Source organism: Helianthus annuus, chromosome 1, assembly GCF_002127325.2.
Source record: "Helianthus annuus cultivar XRQ/B chromosome 1, HanXRQr2.0-SUNRISE, whole genome shotgun sequence".
NCBI lineage: Eukaryota > Viridiplantae > Streptophyta > Magnoliopsida > Asterales > Asteraceae > Helianthus > Helianthus annuus.
In genome coordinates, this window is record NC_035433.2 from 3295418 (window position 1) to 3317335 (window position 21918).

The window sequence follows — 21918 nt, forward strand, 5'->3', positions numbered from 1 at the left end:
AAACCCTACAAGTATGATGTAAGGTTTTTACAAGAAATCATCTAGGGTTTATCCCTAGACATCATATCACTTCTAATTTCATCTATACAACAATCATGCAGGCTTAAATTTAAAACTCAAGAGTTCATCTAAAATTTGAAGTAGAACCAAATATCAAATTTTTACATACCTTACGATCCCTTCGCCAAGGTGATCGCTAATACGTATTCAGTTTTTGATTTAGACTTGATTTAGGCTTCCAATTTGTGAGATTTTGTGAAACTTAGGGTTTGAAAAGAAACCCCCTGGTCGCCCCTGTGTTCTTGTTCGACCAGACACACACGCATATGTGTGTTTGGTGTGTTAATTGTTACTTTAAACATTTAAGTTTCAATTTTTACAAGTTTGGTCCCCTAACTTTTATTTTGCTATAGTTTAGGTGTTTAACCTTATTTTAAGTTACTTCAAGACTCGTAACTAACTGGGTTATAAATTCCTAGTTAGTTGGTTCTTGTTTGATTAATACTTTATAATTCTAATATAAGGTTTTATATTTTCGGGGTGTTACATCCACTTAATAGAATTCGTGTTACTTACGAAAATGCCACCGCGCCAATCTAGTCCATAGATTGTTTTGATTTGACAATCCATAAGCGTTCTCACCGTTCTCACACTTTCTACCATTTCCTTTAAATCCAGACCTTATATATATATATATATATATATATATATATATATATATATAAAGAGAGAGAGAGAGAGAAAGTGTAGAATACAACACCCCTAATCGTAAGTTACGTATGCGACAACTAGATGACGACACATGTCATTCTTTTATTTTCATAACAAGGGAAAATCAGACAATTACCTTCAACACCAGAGGATTACGAGTTCGTTACACCACTATCTCGGTAATTTTCAATTGTATCAGTTTCAAATATTCAGGAATTTTAAAATTATCCATTGCGGTTAAAGCTCTGCAATTAGGGTTTCAATTAATTTCGATTTTAGTGGATCCACAGACTAGTTCCAGACGAAATATAGAAGATGTTGAAATGGGAGATGATCATGATTCGATTAAAGAAGTTCGAAATCTAAATTCAAACAATTTCAAAACAGGGGATCCGTCCAGCATGCATCTTTTACATGTTTTATGTTTTCCAACATGCGTGATTATTTTTTCTATAATATGCGTGATTAGCAAAACACATTATTACTAGATTTATATAACATGCTTCATTACATAATTTTAACATGTGTGATTAGCAAAACACACTTATACTAGATTTATATAACATGCTTCATTACATAATTGTAACATGCTTCGTTACATAATTATAGCATGCGTGATTAGCAAAACGCACTATTACTAGATTTATATAACATGTTTCATTACATGACTATAACATGCGTGATTAGTAAAACACATTATTACTAGATTCATATAACTTGCTTCATTACATAATTATTAACATGCTTCATTACATAACTATATAACATGCTTCATTACATAATTATAGAACATGCTTCATTACATAACTATATAACATGCTTCATTACATAATTATATAACATGCTTCATTACATTATTATATAACATGCTTCATTACATTATTATATAACATGTTTCATTGCATAATTATAACATGCGTGATAAGCAAAACACATTATTACTGATTTATACAACATGCGTGATTAGAAAAACACATTATTACTAGATTTATATAACATGCTTCATTACATAATTATAACATGCGTGATTAGCAAAACATATTATCACTATATTTATATAACATGCTTAATTACATAATTATAACATGTGTGATTACAATGTCTACATGCAGTGCTGAAGTAGTATATGAGGTTCTATGGCAATGGAAGGTATGGCTTAATTGTGTGTAGAATCGGAAGTGAGAAGAATGTGTGTTGAATCGAAAGCAATAAATGAGATATTTTAGGGCTAGATTTCGCTCCAATTTGGTATGCAGTTTCTGAATCTCGTATGATAAATGAGAGAGTGAATTTGACAATTATGTCATTTTCTCCTAAATTTCTATCAGAATGCTTGCTTATTACGATCGTGCCACCACGTATAATCAAGTGAAGATTGTATCAGAGCCTGTGGTTGTGGTTGCTGCGTACGCACCGTACGTTAACCGGCCTATATATTAAACAATACTTGCACAATTTATAAAAGCCTAGTTGTTTTTATACAAGTTTAACACCTTCTAATACTTGTTTAAAACCAAAAAAATTTAGAATTATTATTTTCCCACTAAGTTCATCAAAATTTTTACTAACTAAAATAATATTGGTGCTTAGTAGTATCTAGGATCTTTAAAAATCGTTAAAGATCTAAAACGCATGCGAGTACCGGGCAATTCCAAACAAAAACAATAAAGTAGGGTCTTTTTGTGCTTTCACCTAAGTTCCACTTATAACCTATTATTCCATATCAAACCAAACATAGTGGACAATTCATGGACTTCTAAACACTAACCGAGTCGTCGCCAACGTTCGTTTTCGGTATAATATTGTTACACAATACAATAATTTTTCTAAATCCATCATTTGCAAATCCATTGCACTCTAGGGCTCTATTAACTTCAAATTGACTTTAATCACATATATATTAAGTCTAATTGTACCATCACGAAATAACGCATTTTAATTACAGTGAGGATAATGATCGGGAAAAATACGGGATGTCACATTCCAATCCTCCCTCCCAAATTTTTTGATGCTAAAATATTTGGCAAATATTTGGCTCTTCAGCCCTAGGCCCTGGTTGCATATTTATCTTATCAGGCAAGAAACTGTTGATGCCAAAAATGGGGAGAAGCCTGAAAACCCAGATATGATAGCCATAGTGTTATGTGAGCCGTAGCACGGGATACCCCACAACTTTCTTGGCGTACTGCAATCTTTTATTTCATTTCCGGTTTTTTTTTTTTTTGTGGTGATACCCTTAGTTAAATGTTAGGATACCCCTGAATGTAATAGAAGAGGATAAGATGAAATAAAGTTTCAGAGAAAATGAAAATTTTCGGTTACATAAAGTTGCAGGTTACGGAGCATACTTTCTTGAAGAAGGAAGAAGATGAACTCATAATAATTAATATTTAATATAATATTATGAGTATTGGGATAATAAATGAAAATGAACACTACTAAATCTGGAAAAGTCAAAAGTCACTTTTCAAAATATCCAATTAATGTTCAACCTTTTATTCAATTTACTATAAACATTTTTTTTGAAAAGTAATTTATTGTAAACATTACTTAATTGTTTTTTTTTTACTTTGTTTATTTATTATTTTATAGTTTTACCTGCATAAAAGATTCCCTAAAAATGATATGCATCAACATTTTTTATAAACGGTACGGTGGTTATTTTTTAAACTAATAAAAAGGTTAAAAGTGAAAATAATACTTGTAAAAAGATTAAAATATTTCTTTTTAAATACATAATAATACTTGAAAAGATTAAAGTGGTTCTTTTTAAATACGTGATTTAATAAATTATCTTTTTTGTTTAAATGTAAAGAAATATTATATAAACATGAAGAATATATAAATGTTTTATCTATTCTATGGATATACAAATAAGAAAAAATTTAAACTCCAGTCATAAAATTAAAGATAAAGATCTTAGACACGATTCGTAATATTATTTATTATAAACTAAATATTATTTATAAAAGCTGTAAATACCATTTAAAGTTTTATAAAAAAAATATTTGATAATGTTCTCGTGTGTGTAATACACGCATTAATAAAAAATGATAATCAACATATGCTTTAAATTGTAAAAAGAAGAATTTAAGGGCCTATTTTTACTAGCTGCAGAGGGCCCTTGAATTCTCAGGGACGGGTCTAGGTAAAAAAGATTTGAGATACCCCTAAATTTTTCTTCTAGTTCTGCCACCGGATAGAAGGGCCATTGATATGGTTGAAAAACAAAAAGAGCCCTTTGTTGGTGACATAGACCATGAAGAAAGAAGATCAAAATTCAAAAGAGATCAAAGAGGTCTAGGTGTTGCCTTGGTGAAAGATCAGATAGAAAGTTAAAGAGCGAGGAAAGAGAGATGTGAGGCAAGATATAAAAATAAATAAAATTGATAAAGTCGATATGAGGCCTCCAATAGTTATCCAAAAATCCAAAACTCTTGCAAAATTTGAAGCTAAAAAGAGACAAGTTCCTCAAACTCAACCAGCAGTTCAAACTCAAGAAAAATAAGAATGTTATAAAATGGTGGTTAACGTGTTAGCTGGTTTGGTCTTGTGACTGCCACAAAACATACAATTCGAAATCGCCCTAACTATCCATGAACACCCAAAAGTTTATTATTGGTGATTATCTAAGTAAAGGGATGAATCAGTATATAATGTAAAAGTTATTAATCTATTTTTATTTTTAATTCACAAATAATTAAACCAATTGTTATAAATAGGACAGTTTAAAACCATACATGTTAAGGAAAAGCATCTTGAGACAACTTAATTTAAATGAGAAAATGAAAAAACTAACTAAAAAACACGCTGACGACCGCAAGGACGTTTTTTATATTATACATGTGATAAAGTGCCTTTTAATATATATATATATATATATATATATATATATAGGGCTGGGCTCTATAAGAAACTCCATCTTTTTTTAAAAAACCTTGGAAACCCAACCTCATCCATTGATTGTCTTTCATCCAACTTGATCAATGGCTCTCATCATTTTAGTAACAATTATAATTAAAAGAAATAGTATAATGCACATTTGAAAGTCTGGGAGGGCATTTTCGGTAGAACAAAACCCACTTTTTGGCATTGAAAATGACAAAACCCACTTGTGTCATCATCTCTCTCCTCTTTCATCTAGTCAAATCTTTCAATTAACTATTATCTCTCTCCTCTTTCTTCATCATTGAAAAGAAGAAAGCTTCATGGTCTTCAATGGTGATCTTCATTTGAAGATAATTTCAGCGTCATGTGGTCTGAAAAAATCACAAAGACACACGCACGAGTGTGTGTGTGAGAAGAGCGATGACAAGATGATTGTTTTTAGAGAAGGAAAGTTGATGTTTTAGATAGAGAAACAACAATCTTTATCACAAAGACAAAGCACGAGTGTGTGTGTGTGAAGAAGGTTTGAAGATCTTCTTCGTGTTCATCGGACAGGTATAGATCCGGTAAGTGTTCTTGAAATATCATTTCACACTTGATTTTTTGTTGAAATGGTTGTTAATATGTTTTTGTGTGCTGAAAGTGTTTTAGTATTGGTTAACGGGGTATCCATAATGTTAATGTATTTTAAATAAATCAAAAACTTTAGGATGAGATTTTGAACGGGTTTTTTTGTTGGTTTGGTTGCTTGTTAGGGGCTTTTGATCTTAACAGTAGCTGTTTTTTTGTTGGTTTGAGTTGCTTGTTTGGGTTTTTGATCTGAACAATAAGTGTTTTTTTGTTTGGTTGCTTGATTCACAGACTCAGGCCCATAACATGTGTTAAGCCCCCCTGTTATAATGTTATATAACGTGTGTTGATTTACAGAAACAAACCCATAAAGATATTCAATTGAGAAGCTGGATAGATGTAGGCGAAGTTAATGTGTGTTCTAGTAATGGTTAATGTTAATGTATTTTAAATAAATCCAAAACTTTAGGATGAGATTTTGAACGAGTTTTTTTTTGTTGGTTTGGTTGCTTGTTTGGGGCTTTTGATCTTAACAATATTTTTTTTGTTGGGTTGCTTGATTTACAGAGACAAACCCGTAACATGTGTTAAGCACCTGTTAGAATGATATATAACGTGTGTTGATTTACAGAAACAGATCCATAAAAGATATTCAATTGACAAGCTGGATGGATGTAGGCGACGTTAATGCAGGGACATTGAATAAGTCACATCCTTTGGGAAAGAAGTCTTCGTTCATTTATAACATGTGTTAGTGGTTCATGCTGTAACAGAACACCATGATGTAAACCTGACATGTGTTCATGTATAACATGTGTTAAGCCCCTATTAGAATGATATATAACATGTATTAACCTTTTGTTAATTAAAAAAACAAGTAATATCTATTTTATTTTTGTTGATGTTTAAAATATCCGATAATGTGGATACTGAGCGTAAAACTTGTACAAGTAATAAATGTACAAGTTAGTATGTAACGTGTAATATGAAACGAGCCATTTATGGTAACACATGTACCGGTAATTTTTGAATATATAATATGAAACGGGTCATTTGTTTTGCACATTTTGGAATGTATAACATGTGTTAAGCCACTGTTATAATCTTTTTGTAACCTGACATGTATTCATGTATAAGCTAGTGGTTTACAATGTGTTAAGCCTCTGTTATAATCTTGGTTTAACCTAACATGGTGTCATGTATACCTGGGATAAAATGTGTTAAGCCTCTGTTATAATCTTGGTTTAACCTAACATGGTGTCATGTATAAGCTAGTGGTTTCCAAACACCATGATGTGTATATACATACTGTAACATGTATTAAGCGACTGAAAAATATAACATGTGTTAAGCATCTATTATAACATGTGTTAAGACTTCCATAATAGATGCATAAACTCCAATAGTAACTTAATAACAACAGAGTAAACCTGATATAACGTGTGTTAAGCCTCTATTATAACATGTGTTAAGACTTCCAGAATGGATGCATAAACTCCAATAGTGTGTTAAGACTTCCAGAATGTGTTAAGTCCAATAGTAAACTCCAATAGTAATATGTGTTAAAACTTCTAGAATGGATGCATAAACTCCAATAGTAACTTAATAACAACATAGTATACCTGATATAACGTGTGTTAAGTCTCTTTTATAACGTGTGTTAAGACTTCCATAATGTGTTAAGTCCATACCGTTTTAACATCATGTACTAGACAAAACAATAAGAGTCTCAAAATACATATTACTAGTAAACGAAAATACATAGCACTAAGAAAAATGGTGGAGCTTCCTTTGACACTCTGCCTTAGCTTTTCAGCGGCTACCTTTGCTGCGTTAGCTTTTCAACGGCTACCCTTGCTTTATTGTTTGGGTCGGTCTTGAAACGGTTTGTAAACATGTGGGTGTGCGTATGCCATGGAAGTTATAAAAATGTGTTTTCATGTCTCACGTAACACGTGTTACGTTGTACATGGGTTTCATGTCACATGTAACACATGCATGTCCGAGAAGTTCAAACTATAACACGTGTTAGTTGTGTTGTGCTGTAACATAAACATGGTCATGATCCTTGAGCATCTGATCCACGTTTGACGAAACCAACGTTTGCTATAACACGTGTTATTTGTGTTGTGCTGTAACACAAAAATAAAAACCTGCAAATTACATAAACATTTGCCCCTTTTAAGAACCATTTTAACAAAAAAAATCATGTTTCATCTCTAAAACAGCCATTACACAAAAACCTATTAACAACCAGGTTTTATGAATAATTTTTGATATTTTAAGTGTAAAAAATGGAGCCAGACGTTGAATATCATCTTATAAAGTCCATACCTATATCAATTTTAAATTCAATATTTTATTGGTTCAATATTTAAGTGTAAAATAGTAGAACCGTAAATTATAATCATCTTTCAAAAGTTCATACCTACATGCTCAAGTTATCAACTAACATAAACTCCACAAAATCAGAAAAATCAATACGAAATACCCGGAATCAAACATATATGAAAACATATGTTGCATAAAACTAAAAGAGTGTAAAAAACTCACAAATATCAAGATCTGAAACAACATATACAAATCATATTTTATATAAACAAAAAAAGTGTAAAAAACTCACAAATATCCAAATCTGTAACAACATTATGAAACATGTGGACAAAGGAGATCTAAAAGGAATGGAACAAGATCTGGAAGGGGTTTCCACGTGGATCTGACTTCATATATTAACATCTTCATCACAAAACCACGTTCTTCATCAGGGATTGATCGATCTGATTTTCGTTCTTCACTTCGTTCTTCACTTCGTTCTTCATCGTTGTCAATGAACCTGTTGGGGAAACTATGGACCGTCGACATTAACTCGGAGGTTGGTGGATTTGTCTCCATGGACATTAATGGAGAAATGATAATTCTTTGGAGAAGATGATAATGGTTTTTCTGTTAAAGAAGATTTAAAATGAAATATTGTAAAAGAAATATGGGGGTGGGTGATTTGTACAAATGAGTTGATGGGCATTAAATGTTCATGTCAAATCAAATTGGTAAAATATCTTGGGTAGGGTAAATTACTGATATAACCTTGTAAGCAAAAAGGAAGAGAAGGTGACTATGGGCAACGTGGATAAATGTAGGCCACAAGTTGAGTTTGCTAAGTTTTCTAAAAATTTGGGGTTTCTTGTAGAGCATTACCCTATATATATATATATATATATATATATATATATATATATATATATATATATATATATACTGCATATATGCATTATACGAAAAAACAAAAATTTTGGAAAAAAAAAAAACGTTTTATTACACATGTGTAATATAACATGTATTACATATCGTTTTTGCCTTGCGGACCGCAAAGACTTTTTCTTGTGGTCCACAATGTGTTTTTTTAGTTCCGGGTATATGTATTACGTATGTGTAATACAGCTTCGGATGAAGTTTTTTAGTTTTCTTGTTAAAAGGAGTTTCTCATGATCCTTCCCTTCCATATATGATAATTTATCAATATGTGGTTTTATTAGTATAAAAAATGGAGAGAGCATAGACATGGATGAACCATTCAGAATGGATAATACATGCATTCAAATATAAGTAAATCAGTTATTGTGGGCTTATAGACAGATTAGAATAATTATAAAATTTTCAAACTACTTATATTAATCCAACTTTAAAGAAGACAAATAAAAATGTTTATAAGGTGTTGGTCAGACGTGTTTGGTCTTGTGACTTGTAAAATCCACCCAAAAAAAAAGCAGATTAGTCGTCTCTTTTTATTTATAAATACCCGAACACATACTCTTCTCATTCTGCAATCACAGTTTCCTCAGGAACGCTCTCAGGCTGCAACAACAACTTGTTCACTTGCAATATTTCTCAAAGGTAGAATTCTTTGTTTCATGATCATCAACTACTGTTTTATGTCTTTGTTTCTTGCATTCTTCATCATCATGTTGTGTGTTCATCAAAGAAATTAATCTTCAAAACAATAATTAAAAATGTATCAATTTGATGCAAAACATGTATACCCATCCGTCAATCTTTGCGGCGTCACGTGGGATTCGTTACATTCAAGTTTAGTAAGCTTTTTTGATATATTTTTTTCATTGCTGTAGCATTAAACTTATATAGGTTTGATCTAACTGTTTATGTTTTCATCGCGAATGCTTTTAGTTATCGATGCTTATACTTTAATATATGTTCATGGCATTCACTGTTTTTTTATGTTAATTTCTGTTCAATTTGGTATTGTTGTATGTGTTCAAATATTACTAAATTGTTTTGATTCTTGGGTTCATTATAGATCTGAGTGTGATTTTCTATAGGAGCTAATCATCTAAATTAATTTCGTTAATTATGGAATAACTTAACTTGATTTATTGAATTGATACAAAGTTTCTGTTTAGAGGCAAAGATTTGGAATAGTCGTAAATCACGTTAAATTCGAGGGGAAAATTAGGTTCCCAATAGTATAAAAGGTATTTGGGGACAAAAATGTGTTTAGTCATACAATCAAGAACTTGTGTTTTGATTGAAACATGACGCTAACAAGTAGCGTTGTCTGTTTTCATGTTTAGTTGTGGATAGATGGATAGAGATGTTGATCAACGTGTCGAATGGCTCCATTCTGAACAATATTCTGCTGCTGATAATATCTTTGGAGAGCCACAAAAGATCGCGCGGGTTGGAGATGAATATCAGGCACAAATCCCATGTTTGATGACAGAAAGCGAGCGATCCCAACTCAAGAAGGTACCCATCTGTGAATGTGGTCTGTCAATTCCTGTCACATGGGTTCACAGTCAACATAAGAACAAGGAAGAAACCATGGATATTGAAGCAAATGCTAAGGGCTGTAAAACAGACAACGATTTGATTCCAGTCCCTTGTTCACAAACTGAAGAATCTTGGAGCGCGATTGAACATGATAGTTTTGTTCTTGGTTTATATATATTTGGTAAGAATCTTCGCGTTGTGAACAAGTTCATGGGGAATAAAGGTATGCCAAATGTTATATCTTATTACTATGGGAAGTTCTACAGAAGCAGTGAACACCAAACATGGTCAATGTATCGGAAGAAAAAAATTAGCAAGTCCCTTCCTGGAAAAAAGATTTTCAGAGGGTGGAGGCTGCACGAGCTTTTGTCTCGCTCGCTTTCTAATGTAACCGATGAGTGTAAAGCTAAGTTGACACAGGTACTTTGTTTATTGCTGATTTTTCTACACTTTGAAACATCGGTTATTAATGTATGGTTTCTTGCAGGTCATTAGAACGTTTGAGGAGGGTAAACTTTCATTTGAGAAGTATGTGTTCAGTTTAAGAGATACAATGGGCCTTGATCTTCTTGTAGAAGCCGTAGCCATAGGCAAAGGAAAAGAAGACCTTACAATCAAGACCCAAACGCGATTAAGCAGCAAAAAAGTACAATCTACTTGCTCATCTCTTAAAACGGAAGAAATTGTTGACATTTTGAAGGATCGCATTGGATTAAGTAAAGCGCGGTTAAGTGAGTTCTTCTGGGCTGCTGTGTGGCCTCGTCTTTTAGCTAGAGGATGGCACTGTGAACAGGCTACAAACTATGCGTTCCAAAACTCGAAGAATCTAGTGTTTCTTGCACCTGGGGTGACAAAGTTGTCAAGGAGGGATCTGGTCAAAGGAAGTCAATATTTTGACTCGTTGACTGAAGTGCTGAATAAAGTTGCATCTGAACCGCACCTTCTTGAACGCGAACCTGACAATGATGAACAAGATTTGATGAAATGCACAGTTGTGGATACCTGTTTGGTTGGGATTGTTAAAGTCAGAGAACTCACAAATTTGACTGTTTCTAAACCTGCTGATATGCAAGCATCAGCTAATGTTTCTGGAGAAACTACACATGACACAATAGAAGAATCTCAGAATGACGATGTGAATCTTAACACAGTGGAAAATACCAAAATGGATCCCTCTACAGACGAGCAACCAGAAAAAAATCAGAAGTTGGTATTCAAACGAAAAACAAAACGTCAAACTGTTGATAATATTAAAAATGAAAACAGCTGTGGTCCACATGAAGACATGGAAGATGCTGCATGTTCTCAGAAGAAGCGTATGAAAATAGTGATCGACTTGAACAACCCACGAGCAGGTCCAGGTTCAGATGATGATGAAAAACAATCTTCTGCTAAGCAATCAGTTTTATCTGAAACAACCACCAACCAGAATGACTCGTTGACTCCTCTTGCCAATGGTCAACGACAGAGTAGAAGAAACCGTTTGTTGACCACAAAAGCATTGGAAGCTATTCAGAACGGATTTATGGACCCAAAAAAGAAGAGGAAAGAGCTGGAGGATGGGACCCACAGACGTGTTCGTGCTAAAATGGGTCATGGATCAAGTTGTGGTGCGCGTTACTTGGTGGATGGAGTCATTGATGGTTCTTCCCATATGGTCACCGAGTCTCCGAAATGACATGAGGTTGACTTTTATAAGTAGTTTTCCTAAACCTGATCATGCGTTCAATTATCAAAATATGCAAAGTTAGTTGGTTCTTGTTTGATTAATACTTTATAATTCTAATATAAGGTTTTATATTTTCGGGTTGTTACAAGTCCACCCCCCTTAAAGAGGTTTCGTCCCTGAAACCTTTATTAAGTAGTTCTTTGGTTTGGACCCAACTACCTTAGTTTCGTTTTTCAGACCTCATTTCTTTTTGTCAAGAGTTATCATTTGCCTCGACGCATGCGTCTTCCATGTGTAAGTTCCCATGGACTTTAACTTGTGTCCTGTATTTCTTATCTTGCCGCCTACTCGGCTTCAATTTGCCACTTGACCACTCAATAATACGAGTTCTTTAACATGTTTATTCTATATTACCCCATATTATCAAGTGTTTTATGTGAGTCACAACACTATTTTGACCCCGGGTAATCTTGTCGGCTAGACTGATCAGTCACCATCACCTCTTGTCCCGTTAATTTGGGTTTATCCCTTCACCATATTCGGAGTTATGTGAGTTTACGATTTTCTATCCCGTATCTCGCGCTACAACCTAATTATATTCTATATCACTTTTCATGACCATGATTGCATCGCATCACGTCGTGTTTAAGTTCTTATAAACTTTTCATCATCAAAACCTTCTTTCTAATGTATCGTTTTGCACCTATCGGTGTTAAGACCTACATCCTTTATTATTAACCATTTTCTATTTTGTCTCATAATGTGCATATTTGTTAAACGCTGTTTTTCACCGAAACTGAATTCTTTATACAATCACACCTATCAATGTGATCGTTGTTCTTCCTCATAAGGATTTTTATTAATTAGATGTTACTTGGATAGTTACCCGTATCCAAGTTTCTAATCCATATTTATTGATACTTTATTAAGTTTCCGGGTTCGAGTGACGCGCACCCCTTCCCATGGCAATATTTATCATCACTATTTTTGCCTAGGTTCCGCATACTCACTATTGTATATTTTCTTATACACACACACACACACACACACACACACACACACACACACACACACACACACACACACATATATATATATATATATTGCCCACGGCATCAGGTTCTATCTTGACTTCGGTTGCAGTTAATTGGAAAGATCTGGCCCATGCCTTTTGTGCTTCCATCTGCACATCCTTCTCATTCAACTCCGGGCACTCAAATTTCCTGTGACCCGGTTGGTAGCAATTGTAACAAACCGAAACCTTCCCTGGGCAGAGCGAAGCCGTATGCCCTGTCTTTCCGCATATGGGACACGGTTTATCCTTAAAGCGACACTCGCCTTTATGCCCCTTTCCACATACCTTACAGCTCGGCGATCCGCCCTTCATATCCGGCTCCTTTGCCGATTCAGTTGTTCGTGCCTGCTTTGTAGGGCTTGGGTTCACATCCTGCGCCCTTCGTTCGCCCCTCTCTACTTGTTTCTTCAATTCAATCTCCCGCTCCCGGGCGGTGTTAATGATTTCAGTGAGGGTCTCGTACTTCGAAGGAGTCATAAACTCCCGATATTCGGCACTTAACATATTATAATAATAATATATTTTCTGCTCCTCATTCGTCACAAGTTCGTCACAAAACCTTAATTTATCGAGAAAGATGCCCGTAATCTTGTCTATTGATTCACCCTTTTGTCTCAACTGGATGAATTCTTCCTTGATTCTGTTGATGACCGCCTTGGGACTGTGATGTTTAAGGAATGGTACCGTAAACTCATCCCATGTCATGGACCTTGCCGCATCGGCTCCAATCTCTTTCTTTTTGTTATCCCACCAGTCTTTGGCTTGACCTCTCAACTGACCCGTACCATAAGCTACAAAATCGCTTACGTCACAGTGGGTCCTTTCAAACACTCCTTCAATATCACTTAGCCATCTTTAGCATATTATCGGGTCAACTTCCCCGTTGTAACTTGGCGGTTTACACGCCATAAACTCCTTATATGAACAACCCTTACGTTCTCCAGATTTTTCTTTCACAAGGTTGACATTGTCTTCCAACCTTTTAACCCGTTCCTCAACTAACGAAAGCACTGTATTCTGGATTTTGTCTATAAAACCGGATAGACTATTCTCGATTGCCTTTCCTACCTCTTCGGCAATCACCTCTTTCATTTGCTCGGTGACTATCGGCACCGCATCATTATTACCCTTTTCTGTCGTCTCGAATCTGGAATATTTATACCAATTGTTAATCACTTCATTTATAATATATTTTATTCGCTTCGGTTTAGCCAAGTTCATAACTTGCTTTACCCGTTCTCATTTAGTGCACTTTCCGGGTTTGAGTGTGTTAACACGCTCTTCCTGTGCACGTCAATTCACATCTCTTTTGTAACATATAATTAAATCTACTAAAATAACTAATTCTTACCGGATGATCGATCAAGCTTGAACCGAACACTTTGTTGACAACCTTGAGCTCTGATTACCAACTTGTAACACTCCGTTTTTTTTATAATAATTTATCATAAACTAAGCATTTATAAACCAAAACTTTGATTTACATATCAAACATAAAGAAATTTTCATCGAGTTAACAATTTAGATAAGTACTACTAGTTTAACAACCCCAAAACAAGTATTTAAGTGTTAACTACATAGACATTGTTTTAGACATAATTAAGTAATCGCGGAAGCTTCAAAATATCGTTTTCGGTTCTTGGAATTGTGCTTGATCGCCATCCGGATTAAGTCCATCATCACCTACGGTCAAAACCACATAAACGATTAGTTTTGACACCTTAGAATCAATTATAAACAAGTTCCATGGTTAAAAATGAGAAACAAACAAAGATTTCAGCGGATTGAGGCGGTCGCGCCCCGCGACCGAGTTGGCATAATCCGTCGCGGCCCGCCATGGCCGTCGCGTCACGCGACGGTGATGGTGTTTCGCCGTGGTGTGGCGCGAAGCCACGTTTCGGGCACTAAGTTCGTTGCTGGGTGCTGTATATCAGCCCAGCATCACTATTTCCCATTTACAAACTTTAAACTATCATAACTTTTGACTTAAGCGTCCGTTTTAGCCGATTCTTTTTCCTTTACGGACCCGTTTATCAACACAAATCACATAAAAATTCAGTTTACGAACAACTGGCCTATGATTCGGCTCTTTGTTTATTCGACCCATTCGTTTACAAGTCCTACAACTTGTTTTTGTTATCATCTCTTGTTTCAAGGATTTTACCCATTCCCGAGTTTTCAAACAATAGCGTTTCGCTCCCCTACCAAGAGTTGCTTACGCCTTAACAACATGCATTGTCTACGAGGATTTTAACATGCTCCTTTTAACAATTTGACAAGCATAACTTCTAAATTTTAAATCCCCATACAAAGGGTTTATTTGCAACAAGTTTAGTATGTCCGCTTCCCGGATTACGCTTTAATTATGACCATTCATCGAGTGATAGGTCAATCTCTTCAACAATTACAACTCGACATTGTTTTGACCCGTTTGGATGTCGAATGGAGGCCACCATTTCAAAGACATACCAAACTCTACATCTAACACATGTTTTGACCCGTTTTATTTGTCTAAGGCACTTCGTCACTTCCGTGACTTAACGGGTTTTACTCTTAGGCTAAATTCTAATACAAAAAACTAGAACAAATAAATAACATAATGTAACGAAACCATAGGTCGCGTACCTTTAAAGCACACCCTTCAAACGCGTATCACCTCCGACTTGTCCGCTTGACGATCCGGATTCTTTACCTAAAGATTTCCATTCACAACCAATTTAGAACTCTTTTATAATTAATAACGCACAATTCATTATGATATTCGAATCTGCATTTTTGTCCAATCTTTAACATTTTAATCCTCATTTAGGCGTTTTAACAAACACCTAGCGGTTCAGATTTTACATAATCAATACTAAGTTCATGTCTTGTTATTTCCATTGCTGTCAACTTCAATTAAGCACATCAACACATAATTTTAACCTCAATATTCCAGAAATTTCTTCATAAATTCATATTTCACTAGAACAGGCATTATGATCCTAGTGTTCACCTAATTTCTACAAACCCATTGATCACCTACAATGGTGATTATAAACCCTACAAGTATGATGTAAGGTTTTTACAAGAAATCATCTAGGGTTTATCCCTAGACATCATATCACTTCTAATTTCATCTATACAACAATCATGTAGGCTCAAATTCAAAACTCAAGAGTTCATCTAAAATTTTAAGTAGAACCAAATATCAAATTTTCACATACTTTACAATCCCTTCGTCGAGGTGATCGCTAATACGTATTCAGTTTTTGATTTAGACTTGATTTAGGCTTCCAATTTGTGAGATTTCGTGAAACTTAGGGTTTAAAAAGAAACCCCCTGATCGCCCCTGTGTTCTTGTTCGACCAGACACACATGTGTGTGTGTTTGGTGTGTTAATTGTTACTTTAAACATTTAAGTTTCAATTTTTACAAGTTTGGTCCCCTAACTTTTACTTTGTTATAGTTTAGGTGTTTAACCTTATTTTAAGTTACTTCAAGACTCGTGGGTTATAAATTCCTAGTTAGTTGCTTCTTGTTTGATTAATACTTTATAATTCAAATATAAGGTTTTATATTTTCGGGGTGTTACATCCACTTAATAGAATTCATGTTACTTACGAAAACGCCACCGCGCCAATCTAGTCCACAGATTGTTTTGATTTGACGATCCGTAAGCGTTCTCACCGTTCTCACACTTTCTACCGTTTCCTCTAAATCCAGACCCTATATATATATATATATATATATAGAGAGAGAGAGAGAGAGAGAGAGAGAGAAAGAAAGTGTAGAATACAACACCCCTAATCGTAAGTTACATACGCGACAACTAGATGACGACACATGTCATTCTTTTATTTTCATACCAAGGGAAAATCAGACAATTACCTTCAACACCAGAGGATTACGAGTTCGTTACACCACTATCTCGGTAATTTTCAATTGTATCAGTTTCAAATATTCAGAAATTTTAAAATTATCCATTGCGGTTAAAGCTCTGCAATTAGGGTTTCAATTAATTTCGATTTTAGTGGATCCACAGACCAGTTCCAGACGAAATACAGAAGATGTTGAAATGGGAGATGATCATGATTCGATTAAAGAAGTTCGAAATCTAAATTCAAACAATTTCGAAACAGGGGATCCGTCCAGCATGCATCTTTTACATGTTTTATGTTTTCCAACATGCGTGATTATTTTTTCTATAATATGCGTGATTAGCAAAACACATTATTACTATATTTATATAACATGCTTCATTACATAATTATAACATGCGTGATTAGCAAAACACACTTATAGTAGATTTATATAACATGCTTCATTACATAATTGTAACATGCTTCGTTACATAATTATAGCATGCGTGATTAGCAAAACACACTATTACTAGATTTATATAACATGTTTCATTACATGACTATAACATGCGTGATTAGTAAAACACATTATTACAAGATTCATATAACTTGCTTCATTACATAATTATTAACATGCTTCATTACATAACTATATAACATGCTTCATTACATAATTATAGAACATGCTTCATTACATAACTATATAACATGCTTCATTACATAATTATATAACATGTTTCATTACATTATTATATAACATGCTTCATTACATTATTATATAACATGCTTCATTACATAATTATAACATGCGTGATAAGCAAAACACATTATTACTGATTTATACAACATGCGTGATTAGAAAAACACATTATTACTAGATTTATATAACATGCTTCATTACATAATTATAACATGCATGATTAGCAAAACATATTATCACTATATTTATATAACATGCTTAATTACATAATTATAACATGCGTGATTACAATGTCTACATGCAGTGCTGAAGTAGTATATGAGGTTCTATGGCAATGGAAGGTATGGCTTAATTGTGTGTAGAATCGGAAGTGAGAAGAATGTGTGTTGAATCGAAAGCAATAAATGAGATATTTTAGGGCTAGAATTTCGCTCCAATTTGGTATGCAGTTTCTGAATCTCGTATGATAAATGAGAGAGTGAAATTGACAATTATGTCATTTTCTCCTAAATTTATATCAGAATGCTTGCTTATTACGATCGTGCCACCACGTATAATCAAGTGAAGATATTATCAGAGCCTGTGGTTGTGGTTGCTGCGTACGCACCGTACGTTAACCGGCCTATATATTAAACAATACTTGCACAATTTATAAAAGTCTAGTTGTTTTTATACAAGTTTAACACCTTCTAATACTTGTTTAAAACCAAAAAAAATTTAGAATTATTATTTTCCCACTAAGTTCATCAAAATTTTTACTAACTAGAATAATATTTGGTGCTTAGTAGTATCTAGGATCTTTAAAAATCGTTAAAGATCTAAAACGCATGCGAGTACCGAACAATTCCAAACAAAAACAATAAAGTAGGGTCTTTTTGTGCTTTCACCTAAGTTCCGCTTATAACCTATTATTCCATATCAAACCAAACATAGTGGACAATTCATGGACTTCTAAACACTAACCGAGTCGTCGCCAACGTTCGTTTTGGGTATAATATTGTTACACAATACAATAATTTTTCTAAATCCACCATTTGCAAATCCATTGCACTCTAGGGCTCTATTAACTTCAAATTGACTTTAATCAATATATATTAAGTCTAATTGTACCATCACGAAATAACGCATTTTAATTACAGTGCGGATAATGATCGGGAAAAATACGGGATGTCACATTCCAATCCTCCCTCCCAAATTTTGATGCTAAAATCTTTGACAAATATTTGGCTCTTCAGCCCTAGGCCCTGGTTGCATATTTATCTTATCAGGCAAGAAACTGTTGATGCGAAAAATGGGGAGAAGCCTGAAAACCCAGATATGATAGCCATAGTGTTATGTGAGCCGTAGCACGGGATACCCCACAACTTTCTTGGCGTACTGCAATCTTTTATTTCATTTCCGTTTTTTTTTTGTGGTGATACCCTTAGTCAAATGTTAGGATACCCCTGAATGTAATAGAAGAGGATAAGATGAAATAAAGTTTCAGAGAAAATGAAAATTTTCGGTTACATAAAGTTGCAGGTTACGGAGCATACTTTCTTGAAGAAGGAAGAAGATGAACTCATAATAATTAATATTTAATATAATATTATGAGTATTGGGATATTAAATGAAAATGAACACTACTAAATGGAAAAGTCAAAAATTACTTTTCAAAATATCCAATTAATGTTCAACCTTTTATTCAATTTACTATAAACATTTTTTTTTATAAGTAATTTATTGTAAACATTACTTAATTGTTTTTTTACTTTGTTTATTTATTATTTTATAGTTTTACCTGCATAAAAGATTCCCTGAAAATGATATGCATCAACATTTTTTAAAAACTGTACGGTAGTTATTTTTTAAACTAATAAAAAGGTTAAAAGTGAAAATAATACTTGTAAAAAGATTAAAATAGTTCTTTTTAAATACATAATAATACTTGAAAAGATTAAAGTGGTTCTTTTTAAATACGTGATTTAATAAATTATCTTTTTTGTTTAAATGTAAAGAAATATTATACAAACATGAAGAATATATAAATGTTTTATCTATTCTATGGATATAAGAAAAAATTTAAACTTCAGTCATAAAATTAAAGATAAAGATCTTAGACACGATTCGTAATGTGATTTATTATAAACTAAATATTATTTATAAAACCTGTAAATACCATTTAAAGTTTTAAAAAAAAATATTTGATAATGTTCTCGTGTGTGTAGTACACGCATTAATAAAAAAATGATAATCAACATATGCTTTAAATTGTAAAAAGAAGAATTTAAGGGCCTATTTTTACTAGCTGCACAGGGCACTTGAATTCTCAGGGACGGGTCTACGTAAAAAAGATTTGAGATACCCCTAAATTTTTCTTCTAGTTCTGCCACCGGATAGAAGGGCCATTGATATGGTTGAAAAACAAAAAGAGCCCTTTGTTGGTGACATAGACCATGAAGAAAGAAGATCAAAATTCAAAAGAGATCAAAGAGGTCTAAGTGTTGCCTTGGTGAAAGATCAGATAGAAAGTTAAAGAGCGAGGAAAGAGAGATGTGAGGAAAGATATAAAAATAAATAAAATTGATAAAGTCGATATGAGGCCTCCAATAGTTATCCAAAAATCCAAAGCTCTTGCAAAATTTGAAGCTAAAAAGAGACAAGTTCTTCAAACTCAACCAGCAGTTCAAACTCAAGAAAAATAAGAATGTTATAAAATGGTGGTTAACGTGTTAGCTGGTTTGGTCTTGTGACTGCCACAAAGCATACAATTCGTAAAATCGCCCTGACGGAAACGGTGTATATGAGGATAAAATGAAAAGAAAAATATCTGGTAGACGGAAACGAAAATTTCCGGTAGACTTCCGGAAGACAAAAACTTGCAGCGGGAATGTCTTAAAAAACGAAGAAGATAAAGTCGTATTATTTTGAGCATTGGGAAAGAATGAACGAGAAAAAGTCTACTATGTCAGAACACAGTCAAAACTTCAATTAATAATTTATTTCATTTATTATTGGAAACATTACATAATTGTTTTATTTTCTTTTTTACTTTGTTTATATTCATATTTTTTGTCAGCAGCTCCTAGCTGATTTCTGGTTTCTAAGTAAAGGTTTTGTTCATCTTTCAAAAAATAAAAAAACCTTTATTAATAACCTTTGTTTTTTCTTTTTTTTAACTCCTAAATAACAGTTTTATAAAAGAATATCTAATAAGATTGTGGTGTGTGATACACCCATTAATAAAAAATAATGATAATCAACGTACACTTTAGAATGTAAAATCAAAATTATATAATCCTATAATTAAATTGTTTTTATTCTCTCACTTTATTAAAGAGTGACACTTTATTATAAAGTATGGATTAAGAAGGTTGATTAACAATTTTGCTATCTATACCTAATTAATACATAATTTTTCTTTTAAAAAATTAATACATAATTTCAGTTATATTTTAAACAATTAGTCTACCTTGTAGCGAAATTCGGTTTACAATCTTCTTGCTCTAACGCACAGTCTTCATTCTTTGCGTAATCGACCGGCCCCTTACGTAAAAATTAAAAATAAATCTAGCCCGGTCTAAAACCTAAAAACTTATTGTCAATATTGATTCATAAAACATAGCCCAAATGTGAAATGCTCAATATGGATTCATTAACCTAAATACTAATAACATTAAAAAAACTAGTTTATAAAATTTAATTCTTTAAGCCCTAAGTGTCTTTTTTTGGCTCGACCAGGGCACTTGATTTTTAAGATTGGCCCTGCCCTGTAATATAGGTAAAAAAAATTCTTCAGTCTATAAATTATATAAACACACGCTAAAAAAATTGGGATACCCCTGAATATTTATTCTAGTTCCGCCACTGCCCGAGATTGTGCAAGAAACAACCGACAAGATAATTCAAATCAAAGAATGATTGAAAACAGCACGAGATCGTCAAAAGAGTTACGCAAATACTTGACGCAAACCATTGGAATTTCAATTTAGAGACAAACTGCTATTAAAATTTTCTCCTTGGAAAGGAGTAGTCCGATTAGGTAAGAAAGGAAAGTTAAGTCCGAGGTATGTCGGACCATTTAAAGTTATCAAGCGAATTGGACCAGTAGCTTATCAGCTACAATTACCCGAATAAATGGCGGGTGTACATGACATATTTCATGTATGTAACCTAAATAAATGTTTAGCTGATGAATCGTTAATAGTACCTCTTCAATACATAGAGGTAAATGAGAAACTGAAGTTTGTTGAGAAACCTCTACAAATTGAAGATAGAAAGATTAAGAATCTCAAGCACAAGAGGTTAGTTCTGGTTAAAGTGAAGTGGGATTCAAAAAGAGGACCGGAATACACATGGGAGCTAGAGTCAGAAATGAAACGAAAGTATCCTTACTTACTCTAGTGAATATCGAGGACGAGATTTAAAACAGGGGGAAGATGTAACAACCCTCAAAAAGGCCCCACAACAATTCGTATCGAGACCCCAAAAGCGCACGACGAGAACCAGCATGAAAAATCAAAAAGAAAAGATTTTTATGTTTCTCACGGGCCACGACAGACTCATAAGAGTCCTCCGCGGGGCGTTAGAGGTATGAAATTTGCTATAGACACGTGTAGGCCATGTGTCACCCACATGTCAAGCCTACCCCATGAGTCATGCCACCTATGCCCTAGCTAGACCCTCTCGCGGGCCGCGAGCG

The 21918-nt window shown here is 33.6% G+C and overlaps 1 protein-coding gene across 1 annotated transcript; it reads left to right on the forward strand.

Annotated features, from left to right (window-relative positions):
* Positions 1–9765: 9765 nt before the first annotated feature.
* On the forward strand, positions 9766–11632 carry LOC110944495. The gene is made up of 2 exons (XM_022186364.1): positions 9766–10374; positions 10442–11632. Exons 1-2 carry the CDS (start codon positions 9766–9768, stop codon positions 11630–11632), a joined length of 1800 nt encoding a protein of 599 aa, XP_022042056.1.
* The last annotated feature ends 10286 nt before the right edge of the window (positions 11633–21918 follow it).

Excerpts from the sequence above, each read along its gene's own strand:
- LOC110944495 (XM_022186364.1), top strand. The coding sequence starts at position 9,766 with ATGGATAGAGATGTTGATCAACGTGTCGAATGGCTCCATTCTGAACAA. Across the intron at positions 10,375-10,441 it reads GTAAAGCTAAGTTGACACAG|GTCATTAGAACGTTTGAGGA; the intron begins GTACTTTGTTTA and ends GGTTTCTTGCAG.